The sequence below is a fragment of the Salmo salar genome, chromosome 14 (genome assembly GCF_965601325.2).
Source record: "Salmo salar chromosome 14, fSalSal1, whole genome shotgun sequence".
Lineage (NCBI taxonomy): Eukaryota > Metazoa > Chordata > Actinopteri > Salmoniformes > Salmonidae > Salmo > Salmo salar.
The window spans coordinates 58,554,235-58,570,000 of NC_138304.1; the positions used below are offsets into that span (position 1 = coordinate 58,554,235).

Here is a 15,766-nt window from a genome sequence, read left to right on the forward strand (position 1 = left end):
AAGGTCGGTTTTAACACCGGCTGTGTCCCGGAGAGGGCGCCACAAGGGCATAGGAAACACGACAGATCACATGACTAGCACCGAGTAGCAGGGACAAACATGGCCGTCTCCGGTGTGTTCAAAGCGGGTCTGTTCAACCACAAAGTGGCGGTGGTAACGGGAGGAGGCACCGGAATCGGTAAAGCCATCTCCTCCGAACTGCTGCAGCTGGGTAGGTACTGTGTGTGTCAGCGTTTAGACAGGCAGGGAGTCGCTGGTTAGGTTATAGCAGCACTGAGTGAACTTTACCCCAGATCAGGGCTTCTTACACTTTCAGCCTCGGACCCAAATGAGAAATTCAGTTTTCCTGGGACCCAAGCTTAGGAAAATATGCAACTATACCTAAATATCGGTTCATTTCATTCCCCTTATGCCTCAAACAAATAACAATGACATGAAATATCCATATAAATATGTATTCATGTTTATTTTCCCCCATTAAAAACACTTACATATGTGTCTAGGTTGGAACTGTTGCTGTTAAAATACAATTATTATTTTTAATTCTGAACTGGAATAAAGTGATTGATCACATCTGTAGACCAGAAAACACACACCCACAGTCCTAATGACAGCAGGTCTGTGCTGGGCTCTGTTTTTAACAGTGCATCTCTGAGGTTATGCTCAGCCTTGAGACTGTTTCTCTACTTGTTTTTTTAACTAGGTAAGAGTTCAGAACCCTGACTCACATGGGTATGTGGAACCAAACTGGATCAGAACACCTACTGCTTTCTCAGTCAGGCAGGAAACCGCTTCCTCTTCTTTCTCAGTCAGGCAGGAAACCGCTTCCTGTTGTAGATGAATGTTTCCCTCAAAAAGCATCTTGCTTCAATCAGTTTATTCCAGTTCAGAAAAACAATTATTATTGTATTTTAACAGCAACAGTTCCAACCTAGACTAGTTTTCAACAATAATGTCTACAGTAAGATGTACAGGCTGTAACGTGGTGATCATGTCTCTGTGTGTCAGGCTGTAACGGGGTGATCATGTCTCTGTGTGTCAGGCTGTAACCTGGTAATCATGTCTCTGTGTATCAGGCTGTAACCTGGTAATTATGTCTCTGTGTGTCAGGCTGTAACGTGGTGATCATGTCTCTGTGTGTCAGGCTGTAACGTGGTGATCATGTCTCTGTGTGTCAGGCTGTAACGTGGTGATCATGTCTCTGTGTGTCAGGCTGTAACCTGGTAATCATGTCTCTGTGTGTCAGGCTGTAACGTGGTAATCATGTCTCTGTGTGTCAGGCTGTAACCTGGTAATCATGTCTCTGTGTGTCAGGCTGTAACGTGGTGATCATGTCTCTGTGTGTCAGGCTGTAACGTGGTGATCTCCAGTAGGAAGTTGGAGAGGTTGGAGGCTGCAGCTGACGAGCTGAGACAGAGTATCCCTCAGTCTAGCCCTGCCTCTGTCACCCCTATAGTCTGTAACATACGCAATGAGGAGGAGGTAGGTCTACACAGCATCCTGTAACTTCCACATTGAGGAAGGGGTACACACAGCATCCTGTAACTTCCACATTGAGGAAGGGGTACACACAGCACCCTGTAACTTCCACATTGAGGAAGGGGTACACACAGCACCCTGTAACTTCCACATTGAGGAAGGGGTACACACAGCACCCTGTAACTTCCACATTGAGGAAGGGGTATACACAGCACCCTATAACTTCCACCATGAGGAAGGGGTACACACAGCAACCCATGGCGTACCAAAGGAAACCTCTTCTCTGTGTGTAGGTGAAGTCTCTGGTCTCGTCAGTGTTGCAGCAGTATGGCCGTATAGACTTCCTGGTAAATAACGGCGGAGGCCAGTTCAGCAGCCCAGCAGAACACACCTCATCTAAGGGGTGGAAGGCTGTCATAGACACAAACCTCACAGGAACCTTCCACTGCTGCAAGGAAGGTGTGTGTGTGTGTGTGTGTGTGTGTGTGTGTGTGTGTGTGTGTGTGTGTGTGTGTGTGTGTGTGTGTGTGTGTGTGTGTGTGTGTGTGTGTGTGTGTGTGTGTGTGTGTGTGTGTGTGTGTGTGTGTGTGTGTGTGTGTGTGTGTGTGTGTGTGTAACGTGATGTGTGTGTTTTCCTAGTGTATGCCGCATGGATGAAAGACAATGGGGGAGCGATCGTCAACATCATCGCTGATATGTGGAAGGGCTTCCCGGGCATGGCGTGAGTCTCTCACAATGACCATCAACATCTCTCACTTCCTGACTCACACTGATAATAATACATCTGATGAGACCCTACCTACCACCAACTCTACACACTACCTACCTACCTACCTACCTACCTACCTACCTACCTACCTACCTACCTACCTACTACCAACTCCACACACTACCTACCTGCCTACCTACCTGCCTACCTACTCTACACACTACCTACCTACCTACCTACCTACCTGCTACCAACTCTACACACTACCAACTCTACACACTACCTACCTACCTACCTACCTACCTACCTACCTACCTACCTACCTACCTACCTACCTACCTACCTACCTACCTACCTACCTACCTACCTACCTACTACCAACTCCACACACTACCTACCTGCCTACCTACCTGCCTACCTACTCTACACACTACCTACCTACCTACCTACCTACCTACCTACCTACCTACCTACCTGCTACCAACTCTACACACTACCCACCTACCTACACACTACCAACTCTACACACTACCCACCTACCTACACACTACCAACTCTACACACTACCCACCTACCTACACACTACCAACTCTACACCCTACCTACCTACCTACCTACCTACCTACCTACCTACCTACCTACCTACCTACCTACCTACCTACACACTACCAACTCTACACACTACCTACCTACCTACCTACACACTACCAACTCCACACACTACCTACCTACCTGCTACCAACTCTACACACTACCTACCCACCTACCTACAGTGCCTTGCGAAAGTATTCGGCCCCCTTGAACTTTTCGACCTTTTGCCACATTTCAAACATAAAGATATAAAACTGTACTTTTTTGTGAAGAATCAACAACAAGTGGGACACAATTAAGAAGTGGAACGAAATTTATTGGATATTTAAAACTTTTTTTAACAAATAAAAAACTGAAAAATTGGCCGTGCAAAATTATTCAGCCCCTTTACTTTCAGTGCAGCAAACTCTCTCCAGAAGTTCAGTGAGGATCTCTGAATGATCCAATGTTGACCTAAATGACTAATGATGATAAATAGAATCCACCTGTGTGTAATCAAGTCTCCATATAAATGCACCTGCTCTGTGATAGTCTCAGAGGTCCGTTTAAAGCGCAGAGAGCATCATGAAGAACAAGGAACACTCCAGGCAGGTCCGAGATACTGTTGTGGAGAAGCTTTAAACATCCCAAGGAGCACTGTGCAAGCGATAATATTGAAATGGAAGGAGTATCAGACCACTGCAAATCTACGAAGACCCGGCCGTCCCTCTAAACTTTCAGCTCATACAAGGAGAAGACTGATCAGAGATGCAGCCAAGAGGCCCATGATCACTCTGGATGAACTGCAGAGATCTACAGCTGAGGTGGGAGACTCTGTCCATAGGACAACAATCAGTCGTATACTGCACAAATCTGGCCTTTATGGAAGAGTGGCAAGAAGAAAGCCATTTCTTAAAGATATCCATAAAAAGTATCGTTTAAAGTTTGCCACTAGCCACCTGGGAGACACACCAAACATGTGGAAGAAGGTGCTCTGGTCAGATGAAACCAAAATTGAACTTTTTGGCAACAATGCAAAACGTTATGTTTGGCGTAAAAGCAACACAGCTCATCACCCTGAACACACCATCCCCACTGTCAAACATGGTGGTGGCAGCATCATGGTTTGGGCCTGCTTTTCTTCAGCAGGGGCAGGGAAGATGGTTAAAATTGATGGGAAGATGGATGGAGCCAAATACAGGACCATTCTGGAAGAAAACCTGATGGAGTCTGCAAAAGACCTGAGACTGGGACGGTGATTTGTCTTCCAACAAGACAATGATCCAAAACATAAAGCAAAATCTACAATGGAATGGTTCACAAATAAACATATCCAGGTGTTAGAATGGCCAAGTCAAAGTCCAGACCTGAATCCAATCGAGAATCTGTGGAAAGAACTGAAAACTGCTGTTCACAAACGCTCTCCATCCAACCTCACTGAGCTCGAGCTGTTTTGCAAGGAGGAATGGGCAAACATTTCAGTCTCTCGATGTGCAAAACTGATAGAGACATACCCCAAGCGACTTACAGCTGTAATCGCAGCAAAAGGTGGCGCTACAAAGTATTAACTTAAGGGGGCTGAATAATTTTGCACGCCCAATTTTTCTGTTTTTTATTTGTTAAAAAAGTTTGAAATATCCAATAAATTTCGTTCCACTTCATGATTGTGTCCCACTTGTTGTTGATTCTTCACAAAAAAATACAGTTTTATATCTTTATGTTTGAAGCCTGAAATGTGGCAAAAGGTCAAAGTTCAAGGGGGCCGAATACTTTCGCAAGGCACTGTACCTACCTACCTACCTACCTGCCTGCCTGCATACCTACCTACCTACCTACCTACCTACCTACCTACCTACCTACCTACCTACCTACCTACCTACCTACCTACCTACCTACCTACCTACCTACCTACCTACCTACCTACCTCCATTCATACCTACCTGCTACCAACTCTACACCCTGTCTGCCTGCCTGCCTGCCAACTCTACACACTACCTTCCTTCCTTCCTTCCTTCCTTATTGAGGGGACCTCACGCGCTGACGTCTGCATTGTGTCTGTCCAGTCATACCGGAGCAGCTCGGGCCGCTGTGGACAACCTGACGAAGACTCTGGCCATCGAATGGGCCATATCTGGAGTCCGAGTCAACGCCATAGCACCGGTACGTACGTGGTCAGAGTCAACGCCGTAGCACCGGTACGTACGTGTGTGGTCAGAGTCAACGCCGTAGCACCGGTACGTACGTGTGTGGTCAGAGTCAACGCCGTAGCACCGGTACGTACGTACGTGGTCAGAGCCAACGCCGTAGCACCGGTACGTACGTGGTCAGAGTCAACGCCGTAGCACCGGTACGTACGTACGTGGTCAGAGTCAACGACGTACGTACGTGGTCAGAGTCATCGCCGTAGCACCGGTACGTACGTACGTACGTGGTCAGTCAACGCCGTAGCACCGGTACGTACGTGGTCAGTCAACGCCGTAGCACCGGTACGTACCTGTGTGTGTGTTCACTGTGTGCCTGAATTGTAATTGCACTAAGATGTGACGATATGACTGACCTGAAGACTTGCGTTTGCTCCCCAAGCTCTCAAAGCCTTAACTTAAGCTCAGTGGGCTAACCCAGTCTTATGGTACCTAGGAGGCCCCCGGGTTTCACGCCAGTCCCTCTGTCATCTCTTCCAGGGTACCATCATCTCCAAGACAGCCGTTGAGAACTATATAGGAGTTTGGACCAACACTGTTTAAGATGTCTGTTCCCTTCAGTCCTGCTAAAAGACTGGGCGTCCCAGAGGAGGTATTCACATCATTTATGTACATACGCACAGTGCTTCGCAGGTCTCTCTCTCTCTCTCTCTCTCTCTCTCTCTGTCTCTCTCTTACGGTCTCTCTCTCTCTCTCTCTCTCTCTCTCTCTCTCTCTCTCTCTCTCTCTCTCTCTCTCTCTCTGACGGTCTCTCTCTCTCTCTCTCTTCTGACGGTCTCTCTCTCTCTCTCTCTTCTGACGGTCTCTCTCTCTCTCTCTCTCTCTCTCTCTCTGACGGTCTCTCTCTCTCTCTCTACTGTCTCTCTCTCTCTCTCTCTCTCTCCTGACGGTCTCTCTCTCTCTCTCCTGACGGTCTCTCTCTCCTGACGGTCTCTCTCTCTCTCTCTCTCTCTCTCTCTCTCTCCTGACGGTCTCTCTCTCTCTCTCTCTCTCCCTGACGGTCTCTCTCTCTCTCTCTCTCTCCTGACGGCTCTCTCTCTCTCTCTCTCTCCTGACGGTCTCTCTCTCTCTCTCCTGACGGTCTCTCTCTCTCTCCTGACGGTCTCTCTCTCTCTCTCTCTCTCTCTCTCTCTCTCTCTCTCTCTCCCTGACGGTCTCTCTCTCTCTCTCTCTCTCTCTCTCTCGCTCTCCTGACGGTCTCTCTCTCTCTCTCTCTCTCTCTCCCTGACGGTCTCTCTCTCTCTCTCTCTCTCTCTCTCTCTCCTGACGGTCTCTCTCTCTCTCTCTCTCTCTCGACGGTCTCTCTCTCTCTCTGTGTGTACTGACGGTCTCTCTCTCTCTCTCTCTCTCTCTCTCTCTCTCTCTCTCGACGGTCTCTCTCTCTCTGTGTGTGTACTGACGGTCTCTCTCTCTCTCTCTGTCTCTCTCTCTCTCTGTGTGTACTGACGGTCTCTCTCCCTCTCTCTCTCTCTGTGTGTTGTCGTGTCTTTGGGGGTACCATTAAACTGAAGATATGTTTATCAATTAGCTCCCTGTAATTATTATCACGCGATTAAACTGATTAATCGTTTAATTGTAATTAACTAGGAGATCGGGGCACCAAGGAGAATATTCAGATTACAAAGCTATAATTTTCCTAATATAACTTTCCTGTACTATAATATTATATTATAGTATAGGCCGATTATCTTCTGGTTTAAATGGTGTCTTTTACCTTTAGTCCAGTCTCATTCCAAACGTCGTAAATTGTTGTATCTGCACGAACCCAGTCTTTACTAAAATCATCCATACCATCAATTGTCTTAAAATCATTTATTTACTACACTAAGTAATTAACAGAAAACATACAAACAGTAATTATCGTCACAAAGGATTGGTAGAGGAATGTGCCCTTGTGGGCTAAACAGGCAGGTCGGCCTGTTGAACAATGGATCATAAACGGTCAGCTGAGAATGCACACCTACAGAGTTCATTAATATTAAACAATTGACAATTGAAGGCTCACTCATTCGGGAACAATTGCAATCAATATATATTTACGCTCAGTGTGTCGTTCTGATTCTTGTTGGAGAGTAGTTCTGATGGAGAGTCTCTCTCTCGGTTAGAATGGATCTTTCAAAGCGACATTCATTAATGTCGTCATCGAATGGTTGTTTCGTTGGTCTTCGCGTTCAATGATATAATTTACTTAGCTGCAGACTAATAATTAATATCAAAGACTTGTTCTTATTCTGTCGGTATCAATAGTCTAAAAGTTAACCACGTGGTATGGTTCACTTTCAGTAGAGGAATTGGATGGTAAAACCTATTGGCCATGGAGTGTAGGCCTGGTCTGAAGAAATGTCAATCAGGGGGTGTTTTATAGTGCCCATCGAACAGGCTTGTCAAATGACGCCTGGTCCTGTATGTGTCCCTGGGGCGTGCCTATGACTGAGCTAGACTTGGTTACAGAAATACAATTCTATCACATTAACATCAGTACAATAGCATCTCACTGTATTATAAAAGCTTTATCCTTATTAATACATTCTATACACCCATTATGATGCGAGTCTCAAGCTGATGCTATTATATAAACAGTTTTATGGTAATATGGCTATATTGTCTCTTCTGAGTATCACAAAATTGTACCAAGCGGATCAGTTCGTAGCTGGATTCTTCACCAATCTTCCATACCTTCTCCAGAACACAAAATGTCGCTTGGCTCTCCAATTCTATGAGTTGGAAGAATTTCCTGTGTCTCTCTATGGGCCATGTGGCCAGAGACTCTACTGGAATTTTAAGAGTTTTTACAACCCTTTACACACAGGGTGGATTGGGGGGAAGGTAGGTTGGGTGGTGGTGCAAAAGGGAGGGGGTCAACTGTCCTCCCTGTACCAAAAGAGGCCAACGTCATGACAGTGTACTGACGGTCTCTCTCCCTCTCTCTCTGTGTGTACTGACGGTCTCTCTCTCTGTGTTTATTGACTCTGTCTCTCTCTGTCTCTCTCTGTCTCTCTCTGTCTCTCTCTGTCTCTCTCTGTCTCTCTGTCTCTCTCTCTGTCTCTCTGTGTGTGTACTGACGGTCTCTCTCTGTGTGTGTGTACTGACGGTCTCGCTCCCTCTCTCTCTCTGTGTGTGTGTGTACTGACGGTCTCGCTCCCTCTCTCTCTCTGTGTGTGTGTGTACTGACGGTCTCGCTCCCTCTCTCTCTCTCTCTCTCTCTCTCTGTGTGTGTACTGACGGTCTCGCTCCCTCTCTCTCTCTCTCTCTCTCTCTCTCTCTCTCTCTCTCTGTGTGTGTGTACTGACGGTCTCTCTCTGTGTGTACTGACGGTCCCTCTCTCTCTCTCTGTGTGTACTGACGGTCCCTCTCTCTCTCTCTGTGTGTACTGATGGTCTCGCTCCCTCTCTCTCTCTGTGTGTACTGACGGTCTCTCTCTCTCTGTGTGTACTGACGGTCTCTCTCTCTCTGTGTGTACTGACGGTCTCTCTCTCTCTGTGTGTACTGACGGTCTCTCTCTCTCTGTGTGTACTGACGGTCTCTCTCTCTCTGTGTGTGTACTGACGGTCTCTCTCTCTGTGTGTGTACTGACGGTCTCTCTCTCTGTGTGTGTACTGACGGTCTCTCTCTCTGTGTGTGTACTGACGGTCTCTCTCTCTGTGTGTGTACTGACGGTCTCTCTCTCTGTGTGTGTACTGACGGTCCCTCTCTCTCTCTGTGTGTACTGACGGTCCCTCTCTCTCTCTCTGTGTGTACTGATGGTCCCTCTCTCTCTCTGTGTGTGTACTGATGGTCCCTCTCTCTCTCTGTGTGTGTACTGACGGTCTCTCTCTCTCTCTGTGTGTGTACTGACGGTCTCTCTCTCTCTCTGTGTGTGTACTGACGGTCTCTCTCTCTCTCTGTGTGTGTACTGACGGTCTCTCTCGCTCTCTGTGTGTGTACTGACGGTCTCTCTCGCTCTCTGTGTGTGTACTGACGGTCTCTCTCGCTCTCTGTGTGTGTACTGACGGTCTCTCTCGCTCTCTGTGTGTGTACTGACGGTCTCTCTCTCTCTCTGTGTGTACTGACGGTCTCTCTCTCTCTCTGTGTGTACTGACGGTCTCTCTCTCTCTCTGTGTGTACTGACGGTCTCTCTCTCTCTCTGTGTGTGTACTGACGGTCTCTCTCTCTCTCCCTCTCTCTCTCAGATCTCTCCAGCAGTGTGCTTCCTCCTGTCTCCTGGTGCCTCTTACATCTCTGGAGCCACTCTGAGGGTGGACGCTGGACAGAGTCTTTACCACTCTATGTGGGAAATACCAGGTAGGTACACACACAAGTTACTCACTTGTACACGTATACACATGAGTGTATAACCTCCCTCTCATGCGCATGTGTGTAGATCACAGTGCATGGCCTGCGGCCCCAGAGGGAGAGAATCTGGACACTCTGAAAGAGCTGCTGAAACCCAAGGCCAAGCTCTAACTATCACTACGGAAACAAGGTCATCGCTACGGAGACCAACCCAGCACCGCGGTGACCAGCCTTGGCAATGGACAGACGGGTGTATGATTGTAGACAGACAGTAGATGTTTAGAGAATTGTTTTTGAGAACGCTGATCAGAATGCGATCAGTATGAATTAATGGAAGGGTCGGTGTCAATATAGAGACTGAACTCTATCTTTCTGCTCTCGTCCTATCAGCCTCGCCATGTGTGACCCTGTATCGCCGTGTGTGACCCTGTATCGCCGTGTGTGACCCTGTATCGCCCTGTGTGACTGTGTCGCCCTGTATCTCATGTACTGTACATAATTGTAGATAATTCAGATATTATTAACATGGTAATAGGCCTCTGTGACAATTTTCCTGATTATTGGCTGTTATTAGTGTTTTAATAATGCCGAAGAATGTTGAATATGAACCATAATGTTTTTACTAATTCTTGTCTCATAAAGAAACATAACTCTGCCTTACAATAAACACCCTTTACACTGACTTCTACCTCAGATCTGACCATGCGGTCTATGGTTCTGACTAGGGATGTAAAGATTCACCAATACGCATCAGTCCACGGACCCCAATCCGATCCAAATGTAGCATGCATTGGTCTGAAAATCCATTCAAACGTTACGAATTGCCGGTCCATAATTTTTGTTGTTGTTGCTCATATTACATTCTACCTTCTGAAAATACCGTGACAACTGATGTATCCTTTTCTTCGTGTAACTGTTGACGATCATTCATCTACAAGTGATTTTACACGCCGAGCAACGCCCAGGCAACATCAGTTATCTTGTCAAACTGAGCACAAGGTCACGTTCTGACCAACGCCCAGGCAACATCAGTTATCTAGTCAAACTGAGCACAAGGTCACGTTCTGACCAACGCCAGGTAGGTGACCTGTTCCTGGAGGCTGCGAGGGGATGACGGCTCCTGATAATGGCTGGAAAAGAGCTAATGGAATGAAAAGAGCTAATGGAATGAAAAGAGCTAATGGAATGAAAAGAGCTAATGGAATGAAAAGAGCTAATGGAATGGAAAGAGCTAGTGGAATGAAAAGAGCTAGTGGAATGAAAAGAGCTAATGGAATGTAACCCTTTTGTTTTGATGTATTTGATACCATTCCACTTATTCCACTCCAGCCATTATCACGAGCCCGTCCTCCCCAATTATGGTGCCACCAACCTCCTGTGCTCTGCACAGCACCTTCAGCATACAAATGGCTTGTGTGATATGAGGATTTATTAGTTGAGTGAAGGCCTATGTCATTTGTTAGGTTATTATCTATACACTGTGTTTTACCAGAATAAAAGTAGGCCTAAACTATCCGAGACAACTCTTCTGGCTATACCTGCTGAACGGGGTTTACGATCGATTTTATTTGGATTGTTCAGCAATAGTTTTGTTAGTTTTGCTTTGAACAAACCGTGTATATGGTCATTTTTAAATATACAGGGTAAAGTTGATCGTTTCATAACGAAGACACAATCACTTTTGCGAGCTGCAATGCATGGCCGAAGATAATCACGCCATAAAACCTTCACGAACTGTCAAATTATTCGGCTTTGAGATCGGGGGTGAAATCGAAAGTTGTGCTATATATTCATTGGCTACGTCATAGCTAATTCAAACGATAAATATTGATTCATTAGCAGCTCAAACATTTAATCTGCAAAAATGACAAGTTAATTAGTGGGTGATGGTGATTTCAGAAACAGTAGGGGGACAAAAACAGGCTACATTCCCCCCCTCCCTAGTGGGGTGGTAGAGGCCTTGTCTCCCTTATGGCTCAGCTCAGGTGCCTACATAGTACATACATCATTTACACACACACACACCCATAGTAAATAGACCGTAGACATACGTATTACATCTCTCTAACACACAGTAATTTCAGAGAGGCCCAGCTCATGAGTTCCACCAGCAGCAGATAGTCATTTAGAATGGAACTTTTTATGTTTATGTGTGGGCTCCCGAGCGGCGCAGCGGTCTGAGGTTTATGTGTGGGCTCCCTAGCGGCGCAGCGGTCTGAGGTTTATGTGTGGGCTCCCTAGCGGTGCAGCGGCCTAAGGTTTATGTGTGGGCTCCCGAGCGGCGCAGCGGAATAATGTTTATGTGTGGGCTCCCGAGCGGCGCAGCGGTCTGAGGTTTATGTGTGGGCTCCCGAGCGGCGCAGCGGAATAATGTTTGTGTGGGCTCCCGAGCAGCGCAGCGGAATAATGTTTATGTGTGGGCTCCCGAGTGGCGCAGCGGTCTGAGGTTTATGTGTGGGCTCCCTAGCGGTGCAGCGGTCTAAGGTTTATGTGTGGGCTCCCGAGCGGCGCAGCGGAATAATGTTTATGTGTGGGCTCCCGAGCGGCGCAGCGGTCTGAGGTTTATGTGTGGGCTCCCGAGCGGCGCAGCGGAATAATGTTTGTGTGGGCTCCCGAGCAGCGCAGCGGAATAATGTTTATGTGTGGGCTCCCGAGCGGCGCAGCGGTCTAATGTTTATGTGTGGGCTCCCGAGCGGCAGACTCCCTGGTTCAGCGGTCTAAGGCACTGCATTTTAGGGCTAGAGGCGTCACTACAGACTCCCTGGTTCAGCGGTCTAAGGCACTGAATTTTAGTGCTAGAGGCGTCACTACAGACTCCCTGGTTCAGCGGTCTAAGGCACTGCATTTTAGGGCTAGAGGCGTCACTACAGACTCCCTGGTTCAGCAGTCTATTTAGAAAAATATATAATATTTCCCAATGTAGAAAAGTCTGTATACATACAATAAGTACATAAATAGACAATGATAACATATGCTAGGGGGTACAACAAATGACAGATTATACAAAGACCTTAAAAGAAACACACATTGTTTTAACAGCTTCATGATTAGAAGAATGTAGAATGCATTACATTACATTTACATTACATATAACAATAGAATGGTCTTAATGTATTGCTCGAATCCCTTCTAGAAAACACAGAAGAGTGGGTTTTTATTACTGAATTTACTTTTATGAATATGAAACTTTGCCATTAGCACAATTAGATTTATGAGGTAAAATAGTTTTTCATTATCTTTATTATGGTTAAGGAAATCGACCAGCACATTCTCCAATAACAAACAAAAGTCATCAAGAATATTAACAATTATAAAACTGTGAATATCTTTCCATAATTGTTTTACATGTAGACAATGCCAAAATAAATGAGAAACTGTTTCTGGATGCTCAACACAAAAAAGTACAATCAATGTTAAATGTCTTTTTGAGTTTCTTCATGTAATGATTCGCATGGTAATACTTATGGATCATTCTGAAAGAGACCTCTTTCACCTTGTTAACAAGCAGGTATTTGTGTGGTAATAACCAGACTTTTTCCCAACAGATATTAGTGACCAATGTATTCCAGTAACTTGTGACATATGGAATGGATACAATATCCCTTTGAAATAAAGCGGTTTAGCGGTCTAAGGCACTGGATTTTAGTGTTAGAGGCGTCACTACAGACTCCCTGGTTCGAATCCAGGCTGTATCACAACCGGCCGTGATTGGGAGTCACATAGGGTTGCGCACAATTGGCCCAGCGTCGTCCGGGGTAGGCCGTCATTGTAAATAAGAAGTTGTTCTTAATGAACTGTCTTGCCTTGTTAAATAAATATAACAGATGTTATAATCAAACTGAATCGCTTCAAACTAAAACGTATCGTTCCTGTAAAGCCTTGAAAGGGAACGTACATCCCTAGTTCTGTCCAGACTATGGTTCTGACCAACAAATACACTGGATTGTTTACGCTTCGACAAAGTGTAAGACCAACTAAGTGTGGTCTCTTCGGTGTACCGTAGCAGTGCCGTACATCAGACGCAATTGTCGAAGTGCTTCATCCACAACAGAGGTCACAAACAGACAGGTACAGCTGTTACGTGTTTATACTATTACAAATACATGAAATAAGACGTAAGTGTTTGATATATAAATATGTTGTACTACTGAAGACAGATTTTATTGTTTCATAGTTAAATGTGTCATTGCTGCTTCCCAAGGTCCACTGCGGACGTTAAATAGCAGGCTAACTAGCTTGCTTGTTAGCTCCCTAGTCGGCAGGCTGTGCTAGTTATCTAGCTAACTACAGTACAATCCAAGAGTATCAGATCATGGAAACCTAACATCTCTATGGTACTATGAAATATTTTTACAATCAGTGGTGTTTTCCTGTATGTTTTCATGAACTAATTTAGCTAGCTAGTGCCACAACTCAAACCCCCCTGATGCTGTGTGTTAGGATGGGAGGAGACCACGGCAGTAAACTAAACCTGCCAGACTTTAAGCAGTGGAAGGTAGAGGGAACACCTCTGGAGTTCACACAGCAGAGACTGGCAGCTAGAGGACTGAAGGACCCGTGGGCACGGTGAGAGAGAGGGAGATCTTTGCATTAAAGATGTGTACATGTAAAGTGCCTTCGGAAAGTATTCAGACACCTTGACTTTTTCCACATTTTGTTAAATTACATATTTTTTAAAATAACAACCAGCAATCTATACACAATACCCCATAGTGACAGCGAAAACAGGTTTTTAGAAATGTTTACAAATTCATTTAAATATAGATAAACGGATACCTTATTTACATAAGTATTCAGATCCTTTGCTATGAGACTCGGCCAAACTGAGAAATCAGGGGGAGAAGGGCCTTGGTCAGGGAGGTGACCAAGAACCCGATGGTCACTCTGACAGAGCTCCAGAGTTCCTCTGTTTAGATGGGAGAACCTTCCAGAAGAACAACCATCTCTGCAGCACTCCACCAATCAGACCTTTATGGTAGAGTGGCCAGATGGCAACCACTCCTCAGTAAAAGGCACATGACAGCCCGCTTGGAGTTTGCCAAAAGTCACCTAAAGACTCTCAGACCATGATAAACAAAATTCTCTGGTCTGATGAAACCAAGATTGAACTCTTGGCCTGAATGCCAAGTGTCACATCTGGAAGAAACCTGGCACCATCCCTACGGTGAAGCAGGGTGGTGGCAGCATCATGTTGTGGGGATGTTTTTCAGTGCCATGGACTGGGAGACTAGTCAGGGTCCAGGCAAAGGTGAACAGAGCAAAGTGGAGAGATCCTCGATGAAAACCTGCTCCAGAGCGCTCAGGACCTCAGACTGGGGCAAAGGTTCACCTTCCAACAGGACAACGACCCTAAGCACACTGCCAAGACAACGCAGGAGTGGCTTTGGGACAAGTCTCTGAATGTCCTTGAGTGGCCCAGCAAGAGCCCGGACTTAAACCTGATCGAACATCTCTGGAGAGACCTGCAAATAGCTGTGCAGCGATGCTCCCCATCCAACCTGACAGAGCTTGAGAGGATCTGCAGAGAAGAATTGGAAAAACTCCCCAAATACAGGTGTGCCAAGCTTGTAGTGTCATACCAAGAAGACTCAATGCTGTAATCGCTGCCAAAGGTGCTTCAGCAAAGTACTATGTAAAGAGTTTGAATACTTATGTAAATGTAATATTTATTTTTTATAAATTAGCAAAAATGTCCAAAAAAATGTTGCTTTGTCATTATGGGGTTTTATGTGTAGATTGTGGAAAAAGTCAAACGGTCTGAATACTTCCCGAAGGCTCTGTGTATGTGAGTGATACTGATGTTTTTCTCTCCCTCCCACAGTAATGAGGTGTGGAGGTACGTGGGAGGGTTCAGCCGTCCTGTATCCCTGGGAGACGTGATGCTGAGGGGTTTTAAATGGGGCTTTGCGGCCTTTGCTGTGGCTCTGACTGTAGAGTACGCTCTCTTCCCCCCCAAGAAGTCTGGCCACTGACCTCTAAGCCCAGAACGCTTTGGAATACAACCGGATCAGATGATTTTCCTGTATAATAAATGTTGAGTGTTTTCATCCACTAAATGGCTGGTTGTGTTGGTGTGGTTGGTGTAGTGTTGTGTTGGTGTAGTGTGGTTGTGTTGGTGTAGTGTTGGTGTGGTTGGTGTAGTGTGGTTGTGTTGGTGTGGTTAGTGTGGTTGTGTTGGTGTGGTTGGCGTAGTGTGGTTGTGTTGGTTTGGTGTGGTTGGTGTAGTGTGGTTGGTAATAGTATTACTCTCCCTGCTACTCTGACACTGAAAAAGGCACATGACCAGGGTTTATATGTTTGAAGTTTTCTTGTAAATTAGGCTACTTTGAAAACAAATATATTGGTTGCAGGTTTTTGGGCTACTTCTAAATTGCACTGCGGCCACCATCTATTCATTTTACTGTGACCTGCTGACTCAGGCAGGTGGGGATGGAGGGGGAGGTGTTGAGAGAGTACTGCCGACGAGCCACCTGAGTGAGAGGAGAGCAGCATGTCATGACAAGTGATGTGAGAACAAGGAAATACCGCACTTGCC

At 46.0% G+C, this 15,766-nt stretch overlaps 2 protein-coding genes across 2 annotated transcripts; both read left to right on the forward strand.

Moving 5' to 3' along the window:
- Positions 1 to 41: 41 nt before the first annotated feature.
- pecr (peroxisomal trans-2-enoyl-CoA reductase) lies at positions 42 to 9,889 on the forward strand. The gene is given in 9 exon segments (NM_001141052.2): positions 42 to 211; positions 1,349 to 1,482; positions 1,773 to 1,938; positions 2,119 to 2,200; positions 4,822 to 4,918; positions 5,440 to 5,476; positions 5,478 to 5,551; positions 9,129 to 9,240; positions 9,320 to 9,889. Coding segments are annotated over 9 exon segments (897 nt in total). The 5' UTR covers positions 42 to 99; the 3' UTR covers positions 9,403 to 9,889.
- A 3,374-nt stretch (positions 9,890 to 13,263) lies between these two features.
- ndufb3 (NADH:ubiquinone oxidoreductase subunit B3) lies at positions 13,264 to 15,281 on the forward strand. Its single transcript, NM_001146531.2, has 3 exons — positions 13,264 to 13,299; positions 13,672 to 13,797; positions 15,053 to 15,281. Exons 2-3 carry the CDS (start codon positions 13,673 to 13,675, stop codon positions 15,201 to 15,203), a joined length of 276 nt encoding a protein of 91 aa, NP_001140003.1. The 5' UTR covers positions 13,264 to 13,299; position 13,672; the 3' UTR covers positions 15,204 to 15,281.
- The last annotated feature ends 485 nt before the right edge of the window (positions 15,282 to 15,766 follow it).